The sequence below is a fragment of the Pinus tabuliformis genome, chromosome 1_2, assembly GCF_031772625.1.
Source record: "Pinus tabuliformis cultivar Carrire ecotype Pingquan chromosome 1_2, CPIR1, whole genome shotgun sequence".
Taxonomy (NCBI): domain Eukaryota; kingdom Viridiplantae; phylum Streptophyta; class Pinopsida; order Pinales; family Pinaceae; genus Pinus; species Pinus tabuliformis.
Window position 1 is genome coordinate 787,242,412 of NC_142298.1, and position 27,336 is coordinate 787,269,747.

General features: G+C 38.3%; 1 protein-coding gene and 1 pseudogene across 1 annotated transcript; one reads left to right on the top strand and one right to left on the bottom strand.

The window, feature by feature from the left end:
* Positions 1–12,449: 12,449 nt before the first annotated feature.
* On the top strand, positions 12,450–13,595 carry LOC149208240 (N-terminal acetyltransferase A complex catalytic subunit NAA10 pseudogene; annotated as a pseudogene).
* Positions 13,596–21,763: 8,168 nt separating this feature from the next.
* Positions 21,764–25,159, bottom strand: LOC149208241 (uncharacterized). The gene is made up of 2 exons (XM_089394034.1): positions 22,894–25,159; positions 21,764–22,776 (listed from the first exon to the last, which is right to left on the bottom strand). Exons 1-2 carry the CDS (start codon positions 24,692–24,694, stop codon positions 22,118–22,120), a joined length of 2,460 nt encoding a protein of 819 aa, XP_089250160.1. The 5' UTR covers positions 24,695–25,159; the 3' UTR covers positions 21,764–22,117.
* Positions 25,160–27,336: the final 2,177 nt, after the last annotated feature.

Sequence of the window (27,336 nt, forward strand, 5' to 3'; positions counted from 1 at the left end):
AACCTGAGATAACTAACCTTGATTCCTAAAAATTAGCAATCACACATGCATAATTGAACCCTAACTCTTCCAGCTCGAATTTACTGAGTAAACTGGGTGACACAAGCCATGTCACACAAGTTAACATCATCCAAATTGTCTGCTAATGTGGAAATTCAAATTTTCTCAATTTAATCAAGGCAAAATCAAATTGAGAATTTCTTGTTGCATTTTTCAACATAACAAGTGTTGTTGCAGCTACTTGATAGCATTAGACCTTCTTGGTGATTTTCAGATGAAGTTTAAAGATTTAAGATCAGATATGCATTCATGACCTACAATTTATATGTTTACCATATGTTTGACGAAATGTCTAATGTGTACTAGGTAGTCTAGGTCAAGTTCTTGCTTCAAGTTTGAATGTTTGGCATTGTTATCATCTCAATCATGATTTTGGAAAGTTTCAGGCAGTTATGGGTAGTGGTCTGGGGTCTTTCCTGAAAAAGTGGCATAGATCCTGGAACCACATGCATAAAACATGGGATTATTGGCCATAACTGCACATAAGTAAACTTATGAGTGTGGTTGGAGCCTCATAACTGTGTGGATGCAATGTTATGGGTGTGGTTGGGGAGTTTCTCTTGAGAAAAAGAGTTCCAACTCATGGATTGATCACCTAGGGTGATTGTCAAGCTCCTAAGTGGTCTGTAGTCCCTGAGGGATGTTGGTAAGTTGTCATTGTGTCAGCCCCACTTCCATAACTGGAACTTGGAGGTCAGATCATGTCATAGTAGCACCCATCTCACATTTACCCTAAATAGTTTGTAAAAGTGGTTAAATGTGGGGTTGGGCTTTACATTTTTTTTTCATAGTTATCAATGATTTGACTGGCCTTGGCTCTTGATGAAATCCCAACTAAATGGACATATTAGTTAATTAATACACAATTACAAATATCTTATCCATTCCTTCTACTGTAGGAAGACCTGTGATAAAGTACATAGATACATCAACTTGTTTTTGATATAGGATGTGTAGGAGTTGAGGGAGACCTGGAAGTACCACTCGTTCAAATTTTTATAATTGACATGTATCACATTCTACCACATATATTTGAATGTCACCCTTCATTCCTTTCAAAAAAGGATTGTTGGGTATTATAGTATGTTTTGAAAAATCCAACATGGCTTGCAGATGGGGAGTAGTGATTTTTCTCTTAGGATTTGCATTTTGAATTTGGAAATGTTAGGAAAACATATTCTTCCTTTATACTAGAGTATATCTCTCCCACGTAAATTTTGATAGTGAACCCACATTGTTATTGACTTCCTCAAATATCTTTTTGATCTCTAGATTTTTCATATATTCAACTTCAACATCAAAAATCCATTTAAGAGTGACCAATGAAATTGTGCATATTGAAACATTCCCTTATTTTCTTGATAAGCTATCAATTTTTTTATTTTCATGTCCTTCTTATAGAGAATTTCACAATCAGACCTAGATTTTTCTAACCCATTGTTGTTGTTCCAAAGATAAACTCTCATGGTTTAAAATATTATTTTAAGTTGATGTGGTCTATTTTGACTAGATGTTGACTCTAAACAGATATTGCTTTCGTTGGGAAAGGCATGTATTATTTCCAACATCTTATTATCATGCATAGATTTGGTTTGCTCTCTAGAATTTAATTTCTGACTCTCAAAGGAAATGAGGGGTTTTTCTTGCATATGCATTACTCTTACCCCAATTCTTAAAGCATCACATTCGAGAACAAAGCTTTTAGTGAAGTCTTGGGAAACCAAAATTGGGGTTGAAGACATTAAGGTCTTCATTTTCTTAAAATAAGCTTTGACTACATCATTCCAATAGAAGACATATTTCTTGAATAATGTTGTTAGTGGAGCAACTTTTCTTGTGTAATTCTTTACAAATCTCCTATAATATCTTGTAAGTCCCAGAAATACTTGTAAGAATGTGATTTTATTCAATGCATGATAATTAATACAAAGTATATAGGAGCCATTATTTTTCCTCACTAGTATAACTATGTTGAGTACGATCTTTTGCTTTGGCTTATTATACCACAATGTAATAATTCATGAATCAAGCACTCAATTTCAGTTTTATGTTGATAAGATTATTTATAAGACTTTCCCCTAACTAGAGTTGATCTAGGAATGAGTTCTATGACATGATCCCTTTACCATATTGGAGGAAGGGCATAAGGTAAGTCTTGGAAGATATGTCATGCTTTCAATCATCTTATCAAGACCATTGGGATATTTTGTTCTATCATAAATTCCTTCAATTGAACAATAATGTAAAAGATAGGCTTGGGCTCCCTTCCGAATCATTTTCCTCATTTTTTTGGATGAGACGATTTGGGTGGGTAGGTTGTTGAGTCCCTGCACTACAACTTTTTTCACTTTCATAGAATTTTAGGGATTTCTTTTGAAGATTCAATCTTATTGTCCTGACGGAGGCCAACCATTGTGCTCCTAATACAATCTCCACTCCTTCAATCACCATGGCATACATTGGAGGTATTAAATTGTAATCCTTAATAAACAATTCTAGTTTATTACATTTCCCATCGTAAAAAGTAGTACAATCCTCAAAATTGAAATTTGGAAGTTACAGGTAGGGAATACTAACAATTTTAATTGGCTTGCAATAGTTGTGCTTATAAAATTGTGTAAGCTACCACTATCTACAAGTGTCATTACTTTAGTTTTCTTAATATATCCAAAGACCTTAAGGGTTTGGGGATAGGTAATACCTATTGATGTAGCTACAAATAGTGTTGGTGCAATATTCAATTTGTTAGATTCTTCATTTCCCACACTCTCATCATAAGAACATGAGTCCCTGACTTCTTATTCGTCATCACTATCATTAAAATTAGTTCTTTTTTTTTCACGTAGAAAGAATCTTTTGTCATTACATTTATGTCCCACACACCAATTGTGTGTGTCACATTTGAAGCATTGATTCTTCTCCTTCTTTTTATCTAATGGTGAGTCTCTTATAAGTGGGAAGTGTACTTTGAACTTGATTTTGTAGGTTGGGGGTTAAGAAATATCTCAAGAGATGATAGATTTTCTTCAATAATTTTGGCTTTTTGTCAAGCTTCCAGAATATCGTTGATATATAGTAATTGAATTGGTTTGTGTTTCTAGTTTCAACCCTGTCATGGCAATATGCAATAGATGTTTGGCTGACAAGTCCGTCATGTCTAGTTAATATATGCAATTCATTATAATATGCTTCTACTATGCTTATTTGTTGCAACTGAGAGAGTTCACTATAAATTTAATGTTCTTATATATCTTGGAAATGTTTAAAAAAATAGTTTTGAATGTATTCCAAACTTTAGCTAGACCCTATGATTTGAAGTTCCATCGTAAGAACCAACCACATGCTAATTTATCTAGGTGCATTTAGGCAATTTAATTTTTTTTCCACCATTGGAAATGTTATGATAATCAAAATAACTTTCTATTTCATTAATCCATCCCATGCCCTCTCGATCATCTTCACCATCAAACCTAAGAATTAGTATTTTAACCTTGTGTGCTAAATTATTGAATGATCTTGCCTTAGATGATTGGTGTGGTTGCGAATTAGATGAGTGAGAATTTGGGTTGGTGAATCCTTGGCTACAATTTTTTAATGCATTAATTTTAGTCTTGAGTTATTGAATCCTTAAATACTTCTCCTTAAGCCTTGCTTCAAGTTTTGCATCCAATTTTTCATTGACTCAACCATTTCTGAATTCAAAGTCTCATTATTGTCTCGAGTTTTCCTTCAAGCCATTGTGAATTATGGAAAGCTCATCTATTAGCTCTCAACTAGAATTTGAAAGAATCAAATGGTGTAAAACAAATTTTTTTACCAGCTAGTAAATTTCTTATTGAGTTGGTAATTTTTTTTAACAAGGTACTTATTTTTTTAACACGTGTAAACACTGTCTCAAGTTTTCCTTAAAGCCATTGTAAATTATGACAAGTTCATCTATTAACTCTCAACTTGAATTTGAATGAATCAAATGGTGTAAAAATTATTTTTTTACCAGCTAGTAATTTTTTTACTAAGTTGGTATTTTTTTTTACATGTGTAAATACCACGAGCTAAGTTGCTCTAATGCCACACACACACACACATTACTCCATGATGAACTTTACAATGACTAATGACATTATTATATACTCCACTTAACATTGCGATGTAACCCTTTCTGTGGGTATGTCTACCTCAGATATTACAATAATTATTATATAATTATATATAGTTTATTATGATCATCACTGTAAAATTATCAGGGTTAGGCACACAAAAGTGTTTTCTTTGTTCATACTAAACCAAAATTTTCCTGCATGTACATTCAACAATGCCCACAAGATTCACAAAATATGATTAATGGGCATGATCATACAATCATACCTACACATAGAAAAGGTAGCTTCATTGGACACCATGTTTTGTTTGAATTAAGTTTATAACCATGTGGAGGCTACCATTTCCACGTAGTAAATGCAAGAAGTGGGTTCCCAAAAATAGTGTATGTGGCCGATGTAGGGATACATCCATTAGAAATTTGCACCAATTAATCTTAATACCTTGGACCAAGAATTAGCAACATAGGGTGTATCCAAGGTGCACACACCCTTGGTGTACTTGTAAATAAGGCATCTCACAATCAAATAGCAGAAAAAAAGTGGCTCTTGGAGGTCATTAATTAAAGAAATAATTACTTCAAAACCCCCTCTCTTCCCTCCCTTCATGCAATATAAGTAATATAAACTAGATTCCCCTTTTAGTGTCTGTGCTTTTCCACACCTTAAGACGCATGCGACATGTCTTCTCCTTCATGGAAAGGTCGATTAATGCATGAATGCATTATACATGCATAGGGTATGTTTTTTCAAGCCAAAGAGAGTGTTTGTGTACCCTATATATTAAGAATTTAGTGCACTTCATTACCTCCTTTGTAGTACCATATACCTGGAGATTGAACAATGCACCAAGGGTAGACATTTGCAACTATTCAAAGACAAGTTTCCAAATGGTAGAAATCTCACCAAACTCCAAGGAAACATGATCCATATAATATTGGTGCCCATATCTAGAAAGAAATTTCCATCCATGAAGTCATTGTCCACCAACCTAGTGTGTTCAACCTTCCCATGCAAATATTGTAGGACTTGGAAGTAGGGTTCACAAGGCTTTACTAGAATAACTTCCTTTGATTGCATGGTTGCTACTTTACTTTCAAACACTTTCCCCATAAATGCGATATTCCTTTGGTACAAAAAGCGAACTAGAGCCTAAACACATGGGCAACTGAGATCACTAGCAAGCACTTCTTTAACTGCTCTAGGCTCCAACATTACTAATAACCATGTACATGAAAATAAAAGTAAGAAATCGAATAAATGGTGGGTACTTAGAGACTCTTGTTGCATTTATGAATGATTGATCGTGGGATTTGGCCAAAAATGTGGCATATCACTCAGTAAGGAGATCATAACTTCAACTACGCAATATTAAATTCGACTCAATGGCTAACTAGTTGTAACCAATCACCCATAAAGTGTTCCACTAGCTAGTTACCTTTGTCCACTAAAACTACCGACAAATGATAAAACACACCAATTATAGGACCTCCATAGAGAAACTAGACATTCATAGACCATATTTCCAAGAACCCTAGAGATTTTGCAACTAATATGAAAAAAGCAACATTGTGATTTTCAAATCATTCCCCACCTTTGATGAGCATAGGTATTGCAGCAAGAATGCTGCAACTCCCAGGGCTACCAACTTTACTTATCAACCTGGGGTTCGTACAAACTTGGAGGTGACTGTGCTATATACACAAGTATAAGTGAAGGTATTTCTTATTGTCACTGCTCATCTGGCAAGAGACCCCAGTGGTTCCAAGCCAGACTTATATAGGGTCAAAAGAAGCTTGATTTTAATGGAAGGAGAGCAAACCTATTCTAGGGAGAGCTATTCTACTGTAGAAATGAAGAAAACAACATGCAAACCTAAATCACCATAACCTAATTAATCATGAAAACAACTAGACTAAGTAGAATTTCTAAGCAACACTAATCTAATGTTAATTTTCTAAGTTGCAGAAGTAAAGCAACAAAACTAGACTAAGGGGTCAAAAATGGAACCAGGCTAAGTCTGTGTATAAGCGGAAGAAGTGGTCAGAGGTCAAAATGGCGAAAAGAGGATGTGATGAGCAACAATGCACGAGGACCGTTGGATCGAGCGGGTGAGGGGTAAATGAACAGTTGAGATCGGACAATAGGAGGGTACGTAGGCAAATGGGTGGACACGGTGGACTAACAGGATGGACGACTGGGATTATATTGTGGAGGCGCTCGGTAGATGAACGATGGAGATTAGCCAAGCTAGTTGGCGATTGGGTGATGTGACAGCCGTCAGATCTGGCAGGGCAGATTGACGGTCGAGATTGGAGCGCGAAAAGAAACGTACGGAAATGACGAGCGGATTTGGAGGGTGGTAAGCTGTATCTCGCGTGCCCTCAAAATCATAAGTTGTATTTTGAAAATTCATGCGATTAGCCTCCCCGGCCAACACGTAGCACGGGGAAACCGCCTATCTCACATGCTCTCTGCTCGATAATGTTCAGACAGAAATCCATGCGATATGGGGTGAAGGCCGTCGGATCTAGCAAAGCAGATGTACGACAGAGAGGTGTCAGAGCAGGTTGGTGAGTGGGTGCACGATAACCGTTGGATTTGACAAGGCAGATCGACGATGGGGATTTAAAAGGCAGAAAGTCAAACGCGAAAAGTGGATTTGAGCGGTGATTGGATGATTTGGCTTGTGAAAGGTGTTTTACCAGTAAAACCATTTAAACATGAATTATCAGCTCTTGCGCAAGCGTTTCGGGCTGAAGGAGAATGACAATATGAGTGAGGTCTTAGGCAGAGGGTGAAGGGATAGATAACCAGGAAATGAGTGAATGATCATGAAACAAACCAAGCAACGATATGATGAACCACATGATTGCATTAAACGACAAACCCTATGAAAACCAAAACCCTGTGTTTTTGGGGTTGCTGCAGGGTTTCTTCCTCACATCATGGTCCTAGAGGGAGGAGGTGAGGCCGAGACACCTGTGAGCATCCTGATGGATCTTTTCTTTCCAACCTACTGATTAAATGAAAGCATAAATGGAACAAACTGAAACACAACTACTCTGTTCTACCTTATTGTAATGGACTGCAACTATTCAAGCAAATGAACAAGAAACAAGAAACTACTTAAGTCAATGAGTAGGAAACCAAAAATTTGTGCTGAACCACTGTAATGAAAATGCATCTATTTAACCAAATGAACAATCAAACCATGCATCTATGCTACTGCTGTAATGGAAATGAATTGCTTAAGTTAATGAACAGAAAGCATGATTCTATGCTAGAATACAATACAAGAAAGAGGAGCTTTGGCTGCTAGGGTTGGGCCCTAACCCAAGAGCTTCAGTGCTCTGAGTTAACTCAGTGTTGGCTCAAATCAAAACTCATCTTTATTATAAATCAAAATCTGTATTACATCATAACTGTTACAAGTCTGCAACTGGACAAAAAGTCTGAATACTTGCTAACTGACTGACTGGTGACTGCCTAGTTGATTAACTAGCTAAAAAAAACTGAGGTCCTAAGCCTCTTTATTTATACATTTGAAGTCTCAATGACTTCCCTCAAAATTAGGGAGGTACAACTCCCAACTTAATGGTAACTTGTCCTTTCACTTTCACTAGCTCGGCTACCTTCTAGTAGGGAGGCTTCTTGTACTTCCACTTGCTTGGCTGTCTTTTAGTACTCTTGATTTGGCTATGTGTACTTTTAGCTGATGGAGGGATATTCGAATGGATGGGCAGTAAATGAGGAGGATTTACCTCCTGTAATTCCTCTCCCTTGTCTCATTCGAGTTTTTACCAAGGTCTTTTACCATAGTTCCTTGCTTTTACCCTTTATTCCTGCATTACATGCACATTAGACCACAAAGCAAAATATCCAACTCTAACTCAACTCATAAGAAAAATATAATCAAAAGTATGCAATAAGTTGTGAGAATAATTGGTTTGACTAAGCTAGGAGGTGAATTAAGGTTAGTTAAGGCCCATATAATTACTCAATGATGAGACTCATCAACCTTCACCACGACTTGATTGGTTGCTCATTGACAATAAAGGATCATGTAATGTTGAACTAGTAACTCAATGAACTAGAAAACATGAGTCCCTCAACCACAAACTCTTACTAGGATTTAAAAGGAAGACATAGACACCCAAAAACTAACATATAATCAAAGAATAAACTTTAACATACTCACACAAACTTGCAAAATAAACCAAAATCAAAATTTCCTACCCTACATCACTCCCTTTTACAAGAGTAATAACATAACTTCTTCAAGTAACTGAACCACATAGCTTTAGGTGAGTACCATTCACACATATTGGTTTAAGAATTCCATCAAGCTAGGCCAACACAACTACACTTGTTTCTTTGATCTCCACAACCATAAAGGGTCCTAACCAATGCATATGAAGCTTTCCAGAGTTCTTCAAATATCTTCTATCATATAAGAGAACTACATCTTCCTTTGCAAAAGACTTGGCCTTGATATGATGGTCACACAAAACTTTCTATCTTACTTTATCCATATATTGATGAAAACTAGCCATAAACCTAGATTCTTCCAATTCCACCAACACTATTAATCATTCTGCAACTGATTCTTCATTTGTCATATGCATGGTATGGGGAATGTAGAGACTAGGTACAACAAACTCTACAAGAATAACAACTTCTCACTCATACACCAACTAAAAAGATGTCTATTTATGCAACTTCTTGGTAGTGGTTAAATATGCCCATAAAACTATAGGAACTCTTTCATCGCAATCATCTTGATTTGTGGAACATATTTTAGTCAACCCCTTTTCCAAAATTTCATTAAATTCTCCTACAAACCCATTGGTTTGAGGTGACAAGGGCTACTTTTGTGATGTTAAATAAAATATTCCTTAGTCAAGTTAGTAATAATATTACTCGTGAAGTGCATACCTTAGTTGCTTATCAATCTTCTTGCAAAACCTTGTGATAATGTTTTCAAATATGGTTGCAAGATTAATGGAACAATCTTTGATAGGATCTACCTCTTTCCATTTGGTGCAATCATATGTGGCTATGATAATATATCAAGCTCTATAATGGTGAACAAGAGGTTTAATAGGTCCCATGAAATAAAAAACCCACGTCTCAAAATGTTGTAATATTATGACTGGATGGAGTGTAGCTCATCTATTTTGGAGGGTTTCCTACCCATTGATATACATTATAGGCTTTAGCATACTCTTTGGCATTCTTAAACATAGTTGGCCATGAAAACCTAGCATGTAACACCTTATGAGTTGTCGCTTTACCTCCTATATGTCCTTCCACTACTATTATTCATGTTCCATCACATAATTTTTAATAGTGTCCTTAATGCAATTGACTAACAATTAGTGGATAATTTGTTGGTTTGGCATTTGGGTGACACTTATGAGTTGTGAAATATTCGTATTGGGTTATACTAATGGTTAGAAATAAATCAATTTTAGCCAGGTAATAAGGAATAACTTCCGCTTTAAATAAATTAACATCTAGATGTTGATTGTCTATAGCACTGCTAGATTCCTCTAATTTTGATGTTGGTTGTCTATAACACTGCTAGATTCGCTCGATTCCCACCGGGAAAGATGATTTGGTCCCACGTTATGTTTGTTAGGCTTAATCACCACCTCAAGTGAGAACTCCTATAATATTAATACCCACCTATAAATGCATCCTTAAAAAACTAGTCTATTAATTAAATATTTCAAAGCATAATTATGAGTATAAAACATAAAATGTCCTCCTTGCAAATAGTGGTGGAACTTACTAGAGAATGTACCATACCTAATCCATTAAGCTTAGTGATGTTGCAATTGTGCTCAACCTATGAAAACTTTTTCCTTGCAAGGTAGGTAAGATGATTAATATTTCCTTTTCCTAGTTGTGTAAGGATTGCTCCTAAAGCAATCTATGAAGCATCAACATGCACATGAAACTCCATTTTTGAATTAGGATACACTAGGATTAGGGCACTTACCATTATTTACTCAAGCAAAATTAATTCTATGCCACACTTTGGAGTCCATAAAAACAACTCAGTCTTCCATATTAATCTTTGTAAAGGTTTTATTATGAAAAAATGGTTGCATACAAATCTTTTGTAATATACATTATATCCCAATATATATTTTAACTATTTAAACTCTCAGGGTCGATAATTTTATAATAACCATAATTTTAGCAAAGTCCACTAAGATTCCTTTCCTTTAGACAATATGTTCCAGTAGATTGCCAAAATAATTACATAAAATATATGATTTCCTTGATAGATAATTCTAAGTGTGTTCCTTTGGGATTCAACAACCTTTATTGTTACACTTCTTCAACTTATTAGTAAGTCCCTCTTACATACTCAAGAAAAAAGGTTATTGGCATTATGTTTATTGAATTGAAAGAAACAAACGTTCATAAGTTAAGGTGGAAGAAATATCTTGTATGTATTCACACACACAATGTTAATAAAAAATAAAATTAGCATCTAATATTTAGAAAAGATTAGTATGATAAAAGTTTGCATATTTTGTAGGAGTGATGATAGATACATATTCTCAAATTTGCAGGGGTTGATGTTGATCCTTATATTGTATCTTTGTAGAATGTGTTGTTTTAAGGTTACTATCCTTTTTTACCATGATGAATCGGTAACTCGTTAGAGTATTCTAGGCGAGGCCCAAGATAAAACTTAGTTGCTACCACCATAACAACAAGAGTATATGCAACAACATGTAAACCAGATATACTAGGAATTTATGGCTTAACAAGAGCCGAGACTCCACGAGGGTGGGGGAGCCTAATCCTTGAGCCTTATCACAACGGCCAAAGATGTACCTTATGGGATTTGAAACCAGGTGGACGGGATAACATTTCATTATGCCAACCACTCAGTCGTCCCACGAGGAGGTTATTTTAAGGTTACTGTTAACCCATTTACTCATTTTTTTTAAGGAATCCCCTATATGCAATGATGTTACATCATTGTAGAATGTGTTGTTTTAAGGTTATATATATTTGTGTGTGAGACCTCTTTTTTCTAGGACAACGAAGCTAGTCCTTATAATGATTTGACTATTAAAATTAACATGTTTAAAGGTTATAGTTAACCCATATACTAAATTGATGTATGAGACCTTCATATATGCGAGATAAGGTATCCCCTTTGTGATATTGTTATTTGAAGAAGTGTTGCTTTAAGGTTATGGTTAACCTATATATTAAATTAGTGTATGGGAACTTCTTGTTTATGGGGCAACAAATCCCCCATTACAATGGTCAATGATTTGACTATGCCATTTTATTATTAAAATTAACTTCTATACTAAATGTAACGGACCTCTTTGTCTTTGGGACAAGGAATCCCTTTCTTGTAATTATCAATGATTTGATTGCGTGGAGAGGTGCTCTCCAACAGAGTATGATAAAAATGTTGTAATGTAATGTCTAACATTTTGACTAAATCAAATTACATACAAAATAACAATAAAAATAAAATAAAAATTTAAAAATTAAATTAAATAAAAAGGCCCATGTAATATAAATTTTAAACTCCAACCAAATAAAATAAAATAAAAAATAAAAATAAAAATATTGAAATAAATATAATTTTATAAAAATAATATAATAATAAAAATAAAAATAGGTAATGGTATTGAGAATTCATGGTTTTGACCCATGATATTTATGTGGAATGTTGCCTATTTAAAAGTCAAGAGATTTACTACTCTAATGGTTTACTACGGATTGGCATTAAAATAATATAAATAGTTATTAAAATTTATATTACTCTAATGGTTTACTACGGATTGACATTAAAATAATATAAATAGTTATTAAAATTTATATGATATTTATGTGGAACGTAACCTATTTAAAAGTCAAGAGATTTACTACTCTAATGGTTTACTACGGGTTGGCATTAAAATAATATAAATAGTTATTAAAATTTATATTCTTAAGATTTAACTACTCAATTTTTGTGTTAAGTATATAAAACCTTGTGTTTGTGTTAGAGAATCTCTTTTGTAATATAATATCTTTGTAAACGAATTTAAAGATTACAATTAATCCATATATTAAATTAACAATATTTCACTGTTTAACAAAAACATTCAATTTTTGATACATTTTTTCATTCATTTAAATGGAGTAGTCTCTCAACCCTTAAAATTATAAATTTTAACAATTTTTACTTAAATTTACAAAATCCCCTACCAAAATATAAACGGAATTTCCACGTCCAAAAAATCATAATTTTTGGACTACTACGGCCCATTTAAATTGGTGAGTGTACATCCCATAAAATCGAGGCACTTCAATCCTTTCCAACTGAAACCCAAATTTTGAAGGTGGGTATGCGCGTCTGATCAGGGCCAAGGGAAACATGCTTCCAAGAAAACAAGTTTCGGCCATTCGTAACTGATTCTCAGATTCAGATTAAAACCACGAAATTTCGAAGACTTACCAGTAAAGCTTTCCGCTATTTATAATTGATTCGCAGATTCAGAACAAAACCCCCGAAAATTCGAAGAAGACTTTGCCAATTAAGGGCAAGTAATAGGGAGGGTTTAAGCCGAATAAAATAAAACGTATCGTTTCAAAGGGTTGAAGCAGTCTGTTATTTCTAAAGGTTTAAACACTGTCAGTTGCAGCCATGGTTTGCATTCGCCCAGCTACTATGGAAGACTTACTTTCCATGCAGACATGTAATCTGATGTGCCTGCCAGAGAATTACCAGATGAAGTATTATTTCTACCATATGCTCTCATGGCCGCAGCTTCTCTACGTGGCCGAGGATTACAATAAGAAGATTGTGGGTTATGTTCTCGCGAAAATGGATGAGGAGTCCACCGAATGCCATGGCCATATAACTTCTTTGGCCGTGTTGCGCACGCACAGAAAACTGGGCCTCGCAACAAAGCTCATGACGGCAGCGCAGAAGGCCATGCATGAGGTTTTTGGGGCGGAGTACGTTTCTCTACATGTCCGCAAGAACAACCGAGCAGCATTCCATTTGTATACCCATACACTTGGCTATAAAATCAATGATATCGAGGCTAAGTACTATGCCAATGGCGAGGATCCCTATGACATGCGCAAACAGTTGAAAGTGAAGTCGGAAAGTAAGCATCATCATTCTGGGGGATGTTGCGGTGGACATGGAGATGGGAAATCATAGGCTGCAGAGGTTACACAGAGGAAGGAATGAACCTTAGAGTTGCTTTTAAGATTTGCAAGCTGCTCTCTATACTTGGGCTGCAAATGATAATATTATGTTCGTATTGTCATCATGTTTTTTTGCATTTTCATTTAAGGCTGGAAGTCTTTTGGTTGTCTTCATGAGCTATAATTCTTTAGCTGTTGGTACTGGCGAATGTTGTAGGTGGTTGTTACCAGTGAAAATCGATTTCGTTACATGCTCTGAATCATGTCAAGTCATTGATCTGTGTGGTTTGTTAAGTTTGTGATTCGTAATTTGTGAGTTTATGCTTGAACATGACTTATTGCCTGTTAGGTACCATATTCTCACCATGGTTTGCGAGGCCATAGCTGGTTGGTTTGTGGCTTGAAAATCATTTATGCTTTAGTCATGTCAAATATTATTCCAGGTTTAGTAGGCACCCATGTCCTCAGTGGTTTTGCTGGTTGGTGTGTAGTATGAAATATTTGTTATGCTTTATTTGTCTCAAACCTCTTTTCAGGTTTATTAGTCACCCATGTTCTGTCAGTGGCCGAAGTCTATTGGTGGTTGGTTTTTCGTTTGGAAATCACCTTAGGTTTCAGTCATTTCAAACATCATTCCTTGCTTATTAGGTCCCCATTGTGAGTCCATCACTGGTTGGCTTCTAGCTTGAAACCTCTTGTTTGTTAGGAACCTATGTTCCCATTGTGAATTTGGAGTTCTGTAGTGTCCCTAGGGAATTTTTGCTCCTAGGGTTTGATAGAGCACATGACAAAATACTAATATCACAGTACTATTCTTAATTCTTTCTGATAAAAGTAATATCAATCTTAGTAAATAGTGTAACCAATGAATTAATTCCACCAACAGTACGGACATGTGCTACCAGTTGACCAAATACATACTGGGTTATAATTCCCAGTACTACTAAAATTCAATTCTACAACAATTATCAATAATCCTACTCCCCTAGGGCTGTTAGTCTGACCTTCAGATAGCCAGCTGTTTGCAATGGGTCCTTAGGGGAAATTGTCCTCAGCAACCCGCTGCTTTTATACTTATGCCTCCTCCTGTCACAAGCCACTCTGTCCAGACTTCCTCAAATTAATTACCTTGGAGCTGTGACTGGTGCCAATATGGGCCTTCGCTGCCCTAAGACTAATTCACTGCCACAGAGAAATTAATAACAGACTTTTTGTCAGGATCGATCACTGTGTGTGGTCTAATGCTGCTGTCTGGTGTCCAGGAATTTGCTTCTGCCTCTGGATGAACTCGGGAGGTGGACTGCTACTTGCTGGAGATGTTCGGCAGCCCTAATCTTGGCCTCAGGAATCCCGCACTGCCACAGACTAGCTCTTACAGAGCTCCGTTTCCTCAGGTGAAAACCCTGGTGTCATGCCGCTGCTCCAGCTGGTGTATAGGTAGGGCACGCTGCCTCAGATGTTGCCCTAAAGGGCCTCCGCTGGCTCAGACGGGTTTATTGCTCCACAGACACCTTGCTGCGCTTGGCTTATGCCTCACGAATCTGTCTTGGACAGAAACCACATAATATCTCCTCAAATCAATTAACCCGCCAAAATATCCTTTCTTGCCAACAACCAAATAAGAAATGCCAATATATGTTAAACAGAGGAGAGAAAGAGAGGAGATTGGCCAGGCTGGGGTCAATACCAGTGAAACCAATCAAGGGAAAAAGGGGTCATAAAACCCTCAGAGCCTCAGCTCACAAACCGAAATATTCATTCCACAATGATGAGAAAATGATTTCTCCACTGTCTTATTTATAGATTCCTTATGGGTTCCTTGTAATGTTAGGGGTTACAAGTTTCCCTCCACATAGCCCCAGTTCTGGCATTTTCCACAAGTTTTGCCCCAATTACCACAAATTTACCCAATGTTGCCCCCGAAACATTGGGTAATGGGTTTCTCCCTTTATCAATGGTTACAGCCTATGGGGTTGGATAGTCTATTTCGTCCTCCCTTGGGAAATTAATTAATAGGGAACATTACAGTCCCCCCTTCCTGACATTGCTTGTCCTCAAGCAATTGCAAGTTCGGGTGCTGCAAAATTTGGCCCCCTGCTTTCAAGAATGAAGATTGGTCACTTGTCTTGTATCCTTCCTTCTGGTCACTTGCAAACCACATGCCCCTAAACAAGTGATGCAACATTCTCTGACTTTTCTCCAAATTTGCCATCATTGCGAATATTTGCCACTGCAAAAACTGCCCATGAATGCGTTGAAATGATCAAGTGTCCAACACTGGAGTTTGGGGTGATGTTAAAACCTCCAAAATCATATAATCGAATTGGATGAAGCCCATCTGTTCCCCCCTGCTTATTAATACATCCTTCTCTTTCCTGCAATACATTCCCTCTGGATCTCTGTATAGGCATACTTCATCTGTAGTAATCTAGGGAAATTTTTGCCCTAGGTTATTCTTAAACAACTAGGGTTTTTCCACAAAATTTTCTTTTCTCATTCAACAATGAAAACAAATATCTCATTTAGTAGCACAGTACATGAGTAACAGCATAAATCCAACAATAGCACTGCTTATTTAATGATATATAATGTAGTAATCCAACAACACTGTTCTGTAGCCCAAGCAATAACAAATTTAGAACATATTTCAAATTCAACAGAACTAAGCCAATGAGCAACTGTGCTTTATTGACCTAATATGTAGTCTGAAACAAGTACACAACTGGCACTTCCTTGCGACTCTGTTAGGCTAAATCTGCTACGGGACAAATGACTGAGGGTCCTGGACAAGGTCAGGTACCTAAGAGAATACCCAATTGTCAGAGATGAAGAACAAAACCCATTTCACCTTCCAATCTTCCTCAGAAAACTTTGCAAAAGCTGTCTTAGGGTCTTGTACTGCTCAGACTGATACAGATTCCAACCTTCGATCTGCTTAAGTGATTCTCTATCCATATCCAAAATTCTCGGCTTGCTTCAAGAGATTACCACGAATCAGTTTCAGGGTGAATTTGCATGAGTTCAAATTGAAGAAGTTATGATTTGCCTCAGAGCACTTGGCTTGTTGGCCTCAGAGGTCTTTGGCTACCTTAGTTTGATTTGCTGGCCTCAGACCAACTTCGGTTGCCTTAGGGATTTCACCCTGCTGGCCTCAGACAAATTTCGGCTGCCTCAGGAATGAACTTGTGTAGATTCTAGCTTCAGAGAGATTCAATCTGCTTAGTAATATTCCACTGTTTTGCCTCAGAATAGTTCATCTATCTCCAGAATGAATGCGGATGCCTTTCCTTAGCCTTTTCCTCCAAACACCTTGATATTCTCTAGATGTATGCCTTCCTATATGCCAAAATAGTAAATAAAAGATAAAATAGGTTGATTTGCCTCAGACTTCCCACAAAGACTTCACTGATTTCTTAGATAGTTGCTTCCTGTTGCCAAAACAAGAAATGTGACTAGGTAGGGTGGGATCACCTCCACGGAAACTAGTCAAAGGAGAAATGGGGTCTTAAAACCCTTAGAGCCTCAGGTTCAAAAGAAACAGAGACAAAATGATCCAAATCAATGATGCCTCAAATGATTCTAACCCTCTTGTATTTATAGATTTCCTTGAGGGGAATTTTCTCCTTAATTAATTAAGAGGGATTCATGGAAACCCCCAACTTTGGGCTTTTTGCCCCAGCTGCCCCAAAACTTGCCCCCTGTTGCCCAAACATTGGAAATTTTGGGGTTTTCCCCTTTATCCAAGACTATAGCCTACGGGGATTGATAGGCTACTTCGTCTCTTAGGGCATTTAATCTCTTGGGGACATCATAACCCTCCTTTCTCGCAATTGCTTGTCCTCAAGCAACGACAAATCTGGGTGCTGCAAAATCATCTCCTCACCCTCCAGGAAAAAAATAGCATTCAAACTTTTTAGTTACCATTCCAAACATGCTAGCACTACGAGATGCCATTTCGTCCATTAGTGGTTGCATTTTATGCCTTTGCCCATGTCTTCATTAGTTACTCGAAGATGGTGATCCTTGTATGCGTCAAATTTTGCACTTCCATGAGGCTCAAACTTCACCGGTTCCAATCTGCGAAATTTATGCTGCCAATATACAAGCCAATTGATTCCTATCAGAGGTTTCAGCAATGTCCTGGGTGCACCTTTCTCCCTGTTTTGTAACAGTCCAATCCTTGTGCATGAAGACAACAGAACGATCATATAGTTGAGAAGTGAATCCTGTGCCTGCCTCCGTAATGATCACCCAAGTGTTTGCGCAAGAAGCCTCACAGTTAATATATAACCCATCTTCATTTGATCTCAATGAACTGCTTTCTTATTGTCTTTTTCTCAAGTGTCTATCTGAGCCAGAATGTTTATTATTCTTGTTAGTATCAAGCATGCATCTTCTTCCCCTACTTCCATCATCATCAGATATATTATCAACGGCTCCAGAATTCTGCCCAACCTGTAGAAAAGGCATCAAAACTTCGACTGTCTTTGAAAAACCTTCATCCTTGTTTCTCAGAAGTTCAGTAATTGTGTAAACTGAATCAGGGGTATCCACCACAAGTTGGGCTAGTTCTGGATAGTAAGCAATGTTGGACAATACAAACAGTGCATGCTTCAAGACTTCCTCATGTGGTGCACTGCGATTGGTCGAGTGAATAAGCTGAAACAACTTATCAATAGCCCCAGCAGCCACAAGGCGTTCACAACACCTTTTCAAATGTTGTGTTGCAACATCTAATGTTGCACAGGTGTGAAGAATACCACTAACAATCTTATGATTCAAAAGCACCTCCAGTGCCTCTGTAACACGGTTCTCAATCCACAGCCTGTCATCCACATTAATTGCAGAGTTTTTAATTTGAAATTGCAGGTTGGAAACTTGTTGCCTTGTATCAACTTGTTTTTTTCTTACTAACAAGCCTCTCCAATATGCTTGGATGAGTGCAACATTAGACTTTGCCTGTGGAAACAGTTTTCTGCTAAGCCAACCACGGAAATGGGACTGAATAACAACAACCAAATATGACTTAAGTGCGAAATTTTTTCTCCATCATATTTGCAGCCTTAGTACAAAATGCCTTGCTTCAAGAAAATATTGCCTTTGTTTAACAAATCCAATGTATTTATTAAGAGTGTGTACCAGGCGTATTTTCTGTGAATTTGAAACATCAGAATACAGATCATGATTCACACGTTGAACTCTAGCAAACACTGGTGGGATCATAATATCTGGTGCCTTGATAATCTGTTCTCTTGTCTCCCTGAAGAGCAATGAATGGGCTGCACAAGCACGATAAAATATCTGAATAGTTATTGCAGCTTCAATAGCTGTTTTCTGTGGTGCAGATTTAGAAGGCAATTGAACATCTGAAGATATTCCCCCTACCACATTATTCTGTAATAAATTTTGTTGTACTCGAAACCCATGAAAGATAGCTTGGACCCGAACTACCATTCTAAGCTTCAGCTTGTATCTTTGCCTCTCCTTCCAGCCTCTAAAAGCTGCCTGCATTAGTGTAGCTGAATGGTTAAGTTTAGAGTCCTCAATTGTTTGAACCCTGCTTAGTAAATTTTTGTTGTAAGTACCAACCTTAGTGCATCGCTGCAATTCCTTTCCAACAAGCCAACCTCGTACATGACTCTGAATTACTATTGCTGCAGCCTGTGGCTTCATGATATTCACTGTGTCAGGAGAGATATGCATTAAATTTGAATTTTTATTTTGGCTGCTAATGACATGCTCTCATTGCATAGCTTCATATACTGCTGGCTCTTTAGGATTTTCATCCCCTTGAGGTGTTGCAGCCTTTCTGCCCCATGCTTGCAATCATTCAGGGTCTTCCATTTGCTGTTCCTTTGTTCTCTCTTCCTCTTATGCAATCCTAGCACATTTTTGTGTTCATATATAGCATGCTGGCCACCAGGTCGCTCATTTACTTCTTCATCTGATAAAATATCATATTGTTCCATACCACGATCAACACTCACTGCAATCTGAATATCTACCTCTGACCGCTTCATTGTAGATCTTGTAATACTCTTAGTGGAAATGTCGGTACCACTGTCTGATGTCTTTGTGCTTGCTACCTGTTTAGCAATGGTTTCTATTTCTGCAGTGCCTTCATTCTTCATATTACCTTCTAAGATTATATATTGCTGTTGCCTTCTCCCATGGCAATGGTATCCTCACGAAGCCCTGGCCATACTTTATTATTACTTACATTGTCCAATTTTCTTAATTCACCTGAAATCTCAGTCTTTGTTGTTGAGTTGTGTTCAAGGTGAAACCTTGTAGATGGAGGATTTGTCATCACGCTATCAGAGGGGGCACTACTGTCTTTACCTTCCTCTATACCAAGAATACTTTCATTCTCTCTTTTAGTATTCAGAAATGAATGGCGTTACTATCAGAAAGGGTATCCCCTTCCTTGAGTCGACCATTCTGTTCCCTGAGATTTGGTTGTTTTCTTTCATCTTAATTGGTAATATAGTTACCCTTAGCACCATTACCACTAGGTATGGTTTCACCTTTAGGATTTTCATTCTGTTTAGGAGGATATAGCCATCACCACTCTTTTGGGTGTGCCTTTACCCTTGCTTCAACTTCTCTTGTACTTTATTTTTCTGTTTCAGGCTTACCATCAATGTCACCAGATTTGTTTCTTTTGTAACTAGCCCAAAAGTTGTTCCATTTCCTTATGCCTGCTTTTTGTTGTTCGCCCTTATCATCAGGTTTTAGAGATTGATCTCTTTTAGCCACATATATTGTCCTGGGTGCACTTTCTCCTCCTCAAACACATGTTTTATGGCTGGATACTTATGAAGATCAGTGATAAGACCAGACCAAAATTCCTTCCAATCCTTCATGACTACTTTGGGAGAAGTCACCACTCTGGTGTGAAATATTGCTGGTCACCAACAATTAGATTTCATCGTAAACCCTCTGGCTGGCAGGATGCACAACTTTGATATCACTGTAGATATCTAGGGAATTTTTCGCCCTAGGTTATTCTTAAGCAACTATGGTTTTTCCACAAAATCTTTTCTCATTCAACAATGAAAACAAATATTCATTCAGTAGCACAATACACGAGTAACAATATAATTCTAATAATAGCCTTGTTTATTTAATGATATATAATATAGTAATCCAGTAACACAGTTCTGTAGCCCAATCAATAACAAATTCAGAATATATTCCAAATTCAACGGAACTAAGCCAATGAGCTACTGTGCTTTATTGACCTAATACACAGTCTGAAATAAGTCCACAACTGGCACTTCCTTGCGAGCCTGTTAGGCTAAATCTGCTACAGGACAAATGATCGAGTGTTATGGACAAAGTCAGGTACCTAGGAGAATACCCGATTGTCTGAGATGAAGAGTGAACCCTGTTTCACCTTCCAATCTTCCTCAGAAAACTTCACAAAAGCTGTGTCAGGGTACTGTATTTCTTGGATTGATACAGACTCCAACCTTCGATCTGCTTAAGTGATTTTCTGTCAATATCCAGAATTGTTAAATTTGGACAACTAGGTCCAAACTCCATGTTCTGATGCTCAGATTAAGAGGCTAATATTTTTGTTGGATTCCTCTTTCTGAGAGGTGTAAAATCCATATAAAAATAGTCTTAATCCGATGAGCAGAACTTATATTTTGAATTTATTATTCTTAATAAATTATATGTGCAAAGGTCAGTCAGTTTTGTAATGTAGGCTCACATGCCCAACAGATGTGTCACACACCCTCATTGATGGATATATATATACAGGAAAAGTTGGAGAGAATTTGATCACAACACAACTCACATCTTCTTCTCTCATCCTAAAAAGTACGAGCTACCTGGAGGACGAATTTCAGCCACACGTGGGAAGGACGAAGAGGATTTTTCTGCTGCTAGGGTTTCTGCTGCTAGGGTTTCGCAGAAGTTTGACCAGCGTTGACTTTGGTCAACGCTTGGTCCAAACAAGCTGAAAACTTGTGGGAGGTTCGATTTTTGAAGGCCATACTACCTGGCACAAAAATCGAGGTCAAAGGGTTGACCATTTTGCTGCTGCGTTGACTTTTAGCTTGCTGCCCCTGCGTTGACTTTTCAGGACAGCGTTGACTTTTGTAGAACTGACTTGGGTTGACTCATCTACTGGTTGGAGGGTTGTTGTGACACATGCTGGGCTGGCTGACCAAAGGAGACTTTGCTGGTTGAAGCATCCTGTTGACCGCCGAAACAAACACATACATTTTTCTTATTTCTGATTTGTCTTCTGTAAGATCTGCTTATATGTTCTATTTGCATTTTGCTTATCTACTTGTATGATTGCTGTGAGAAAAGTGAAATTGTTCTTAGCATAGAACATCTACAAAACTTTACATGGTATCAGAGCCAATGTTTTACAAAACGGACTCGGATTCGGACTCGGCCGAGGATCGACTCGGAAACGGAAACGGAAACGGCAATGACTCGGCCGGCTCGATTTCAATGACTCGGTCGTTGTAAAAAATACATTAAATATTTATTTTTTTTATAAAAAAACATAATTTTAAATAGTTTAAACATAATTTTAAATATTTTCATTCAAGTTTCCAAACACACAACATTATAATATACATGGAAGACAACATATGATCAAAGTAGGCTCATGAACCAATCCATTATATCAAAATGGTACGGTGTACCCAATGGCAATAGTAAATACATAGTCAACTGTAGTCTGTCATACATGATCAAAGACTCAAGAGTCAAAACAAAATACAAATAACCAAGGAGGCTAGTAGCTACTGGCTACTGCCAGAGGAGCCAAGATCATCTCGACCAATCTCTGGATCATCATCATCAGAGGCAGAGCCAGACAAGGGGCCCCATGGCTCCTCCTCATCATCATCGTCTCCAACTGCAACTGTAGAAGTGGTGCCAGTACCAGTACCACTAGGCTGTGAAGCAGATGCAAGCTGAGATAGAGTACAAATGCGGCTGCGCTTCTGTCGTGGCTGAGCAGAGGAAGGCGAAGCACCTACAACTGGAGTCCTACTAGCTGGCTGTGAGACTGAGGCTGGTGGATTGGGATCTGCATTCAACTGAACACGCTGCAGTGGATCTCCAACATCAAGTTCATCAAGATCCTCATCAGGATCAAACTCTGGTAGACGACTCTCCACTACCCAATCTGATGTTGGATCAATGTCTTCCAACACAATGGGATCTGAATCAGGTCTTTTGTTCAGCAATTGGTTCCGTCTGAGCCGAAGGTTGTATTGGACAAAAACTAGATCATTCAACCGTTTTTGCTCCAAACGGTTTCTCTTCTTTGTGTGAATCCTCTCAAAGACAGACCAATTGCGCTCACACCCAGATGCACTGCAAGTTTGACTCAAAATACGAATTGCAAACCTTTGCAATTCAGGGCACTGGCCACCAAAGGCCTCCCACCATTGTGCTGCAAAAAACATAGGAGTGTAATGAATTATGAGTTAGATGAAGGCTGAAGCTCAACAAAATTACAAATTATATCTAACTTGAAATTGAGAAATTGAAAATTGAAATTTTTGTTTACCTGGCTCATCTGCTTCTCTTGCAATCTTTGCTAGGTTCTTCCCAAAGGTACCTGTTGCATTGGTGAAGGATGTGACCTGCTGATGTATCAGTAGCTGATCAGACTCCGATGGGACCATGCGCTCAATGCAATCAACCAGTCCATCTCTGACCTCCCCCCTCAAAGCTCCTGACTCCTTAGCTTTATAATGATACCGTGGGTTCAAAAAATACCCAGCTGCATGTATAGGGCGATGGAGTTGATTGTTCCATCTTTCATCAATGATTGCCCAAATGGGCCCATACTTTGCCACTCTATCCTTGTATGCTGCCTTTATTTGCTCCTTTGCTTGATCCATAGCCTCATAAATGAAGCCCATAGCCAACCTTTCCCCATCCACCAACCGCAACACCTTAACTAGTGGCTCAGCAACCTTCACAATCTCTGTTGCCTTTCTCCAAAAAGTTTCATCATGGACTTTCCTTCTCAATTCTCTGCCTTCTGGTTTGTTAGACCAACTGCTATTATTCCAATCATCACTGGAAAACATCTTTTGCAAGTTTCTATGTTGGGAAAGCATAGATTGCAATGTCAAAAAATGTGTAGCAAATCTAGTGATGGCAGGCCTAATAATATCCTTGCCTCCAGTGTGTTTCCTCATGATACTCAAAACCAGTGTATGATTGTAGATAAATTTTGTTATGCTTTTGGCATTATCTACAGTGTTTCTGACCCAATCTAATTTCCCAATATCCTCAAGCATGAGGTCTATGCAATGTGCAGCGCATGGGGTCCAAAAGATGGTCTTGTGTTTTTCCTCTAACAGTCTACCAGCAAGAACATAGTTAGAGGCATTGTCTGTGATGATTTGAACAACATTAGCCACCCCCACACCCTGAATAACCTCATCCAATAGCTGAAACAACAAGTGGCCATCTTTTACCTTATCAGATGCATCAACTGATTTTAAAAACATGGTTCCCTGTGGGCAGAAGACAAGAAAGTTTATGATGGTACGGTTTCTTTGATCAGTCCATCCATCTGACATGATGGTACACCCTGTTCTTGCCCATGATTCCTTGAAATCTTGCAAATACTCATTAATTGATGTAATTTCTTTCTGCAAACGAACCCCCCTTAGCTCTTGCATAGTAGGGCCTTTGAAGCCTTTTCCAGCAGCATGTATGGCCTCAAACATAGGTTCATAATATGGTGAACGAGCAGCATTAAAGGGGATATCAGCATCATACCACCATCTAGCTATGTAGTCACAAGCAGTCTCCCTCAATTCTTTCTTCCAATGGTCATCTAAAGTGGGCTGAGAAAGTCCTTTACTAACTTCAGGACCATGTGCATCTGATGGAGAGGAGCCTGAGTGAGTGAAAAAACTTTTGATAGTCCCATCACCCTTCATTCTACCCTTTCCCTTATCTTGAACAGAAGCAAAAGAGGGAGGAACATAACGGAAAGGGTTTGATGCATCAGTTTGAGGGATAGAGGAAGAACCCTCAAACTCATAGTGGGGGTTGGCAGCCATCATTCTTTGTATCTCCCTCTTCCTCCCAATTTCAGCCTGTATCTCTTTTTGCCTAGTCTTATCTGCTTCAAATTTTTCAAAGCTTTCCAACAAAGTCTTTCTAATCTCCCCAATTTCGGGGGATTTACATGCAGTAATATTGCCTTTAATCCCTGCCAAGTGTTGTTTCAGCCTATGAATCCCCCCAGGACCTGACTTAATTTTCCTATGGCAAAACTTGCAACACATCTCATCATCAACCATTTCAACATATGCCCAAGCAGCATCTTTTGCTCTAGGTGCCATTTTTTGACTAGGAAAACAATCTGAAAATGAAAAAAAAAAATAAAAATTGATTCAATGTTCATTTATTTGACTAAAAACACTCTCTAAGCTATCTTTATATGCACCTAAAATTTAACAAGTAAAAACAGATTTATAGAGGTGGAAAAAAATACCTCCAGGCACAAACTGCCTCCTCAAACTTGCTCCAAAAATCAGCTCCTCAATGCTGCTCCAAATGGCTGCCCAAGAAGCTCCTCACTCCAGCTACAATGCTCCTCCAAGACTCCTCACTGCTGCTCCAAAACAAGCTCAAGAACTGCTCACTAACTCTCAAAGAAGACTCTCACTCAAATGCATAAGACTGCTGTGAGTGAAATGAGAGCATTTGGCTGTCTTAAATAGAGTTTGGGAGGGGGAAATGGACCCCAAATGCATTTAACTAATCACATAAACCTTTTCATGTCCACAAACCCTAACCAAATCAGCCAAAAATCAGCAAAAAATTAATTTTTTTCAAGTTAAAACGCTGCCCAGCGGGTTCCAAACGGTACGGCCGTTTTTTGACGTGACCCGGCCGGGTTGACCGGGTCAGCTATGACCCGGCCGAGTCATTGGCTGACTCGGCCGGGTCATAGCTGACCCGGTCACCGAGCCGGGTCATGGGGCCGAGTTGAAATTTTTTTTGTTGACCCGGAACGAAACGGCCGTTTCGGAGTCAACCCGGCCGTTTCGTAAAACAATGATCAGAGCTGAGGTGAAGACAAATTCTATCTATAGCAATCATCATCGAAGGAAATGGATTCCTCTAAGCTTGAATTCAGGGAGAATGACAAGCTGACTGGAAGTGATGACTTCCATGCCTGGAAGATGTTATTAGATCTCAAATTAGAAGATCATGATCTCCTAGATCATGTGACAGGGAAGATTCAAGAACCTCCATCAAATGCCTCTGCTGCTGTTAAACACAAGTATAAGAAGGGAGAAATCAGAGCAAAACTGCTGATCAGGGAATCCATAAATAAGAGTCTGGTTGCCTACATATCTGAACTAGGCACATCCAAGGAGATGTATGACAAACTGATACTTATGTTCCGAGTAAACAATGTGAACCAAGTGCTATTCCTCAAGAACAAGTTGAAGAATATGAAGAAGGGCCGAGACGAGTCTATTCAAACTTTCTTTATGAAGTTGACCGAAACCAGGAACAATCTGCTAGCTATTGGGGAGACAATAGCTGATCGTGAGATGGTTCTCACCGCACTTGGAGGACTTCCATATGAATGGCAAGTATTCACAACTACCATTCTCAACAATAATACCATCCCTAACTTTGATGAGCTTCTGTCTAGATGTATGCAAGAAGAAACAAGGATGAAGGAATTTGATAATGAAAGAAATGCTGCCTATGTTGCTCATTCCCGAAAGAAGAACTCTGGTGGTTCCAAGGACAAAGGAAGGACTAAGACTCAAAAGAAGAAGGGTAAATGTTTCACCTGCCATAGGACTGGACACTATGCTAGAGAATGCCCCTTCCAGAAGAATTCTCCCGATAGTGACGACAACAACAACAACCGAAGGAATGGGAATCAAAGAAATGACAAATCCAAAGGAAAGAGGAAGGCTCACTTTGAAGGAAACCATCCACCTTCTAAAAGGACCAAAAATACCAGGTATGAGGAGTCTAATGTTGTTGATAAAAGAAATGAGTATATTCTAATATCTGCTCTCTCAGCTGCATCTCCGCCTGACACTATGGATGTCTGGCTAATCGATAGTGGTGCCTCAAGACACATCACCGGATTCAAGGAAGCACTTTCTGACATGGTTGAAAGGGATACTAATCTAGAAATTATCCTTGGGGATAATGCCACTTATCCTGTGAAAGGGATCGGGACTGTGACCCTCCACTTGTCTCAAGGACAAGTCCTCCATCTACAAGATGTACTCTATGTACCCAAATTGAAGAAGAACCTTGTGTCTGTATCTGCCATGGAAGACAAAGGATTCAATGTAACTTTCTCTGATGGAAAGGTACTCATGTGGAAGAAGAGCTTCAAGGAAGCTATCTCAATTGGTTTTAGAGTTGGTACACTCTACCAGGTTGGAGGGAGTCCGTTGGGAGCTATGACTTGTGATACTATCCGTCAAACCGAACTATGGCACCGAAGATTTGGACACCTTCATTACAAGGCTCTTCCCGAAGCAAGGAAGGTGGTGACAGGGATGCTTGATTTTGGAAATAATCATAAAGGTGTATGTAAGGGCTGTGCTGAAGGAAAACATACAAGGGGACCTTTCCCCTCAAGTGTCACAAAGACATCTGAGATATTGCAACTGGTCCATTCTGATCTTTCCGGTATGTTCCCTGTAACATCCCTGGGGGGATGTTCTTACTATATGACATTTACTGATGACTTCTCTCGCAAAACCTGGATATACTTCTTGAAGAAGAAGGATGAGGCTTTCATGTGGTTCCGTACCTTCAAAGCCTTGGTGGAAAATATGACCGGAAAGAAGATCAAGATTTTGAGGACTGACAATGGCACTGAATATGAGTCAAATGAGTTCAAAGACTTTTGCAGAGAAGCTGGCATTAAGAGGGAGACTACCACTGCATATACTCCTGAGCAGAATGGTGTTGCTGAACGCAAGAATAGGACTAT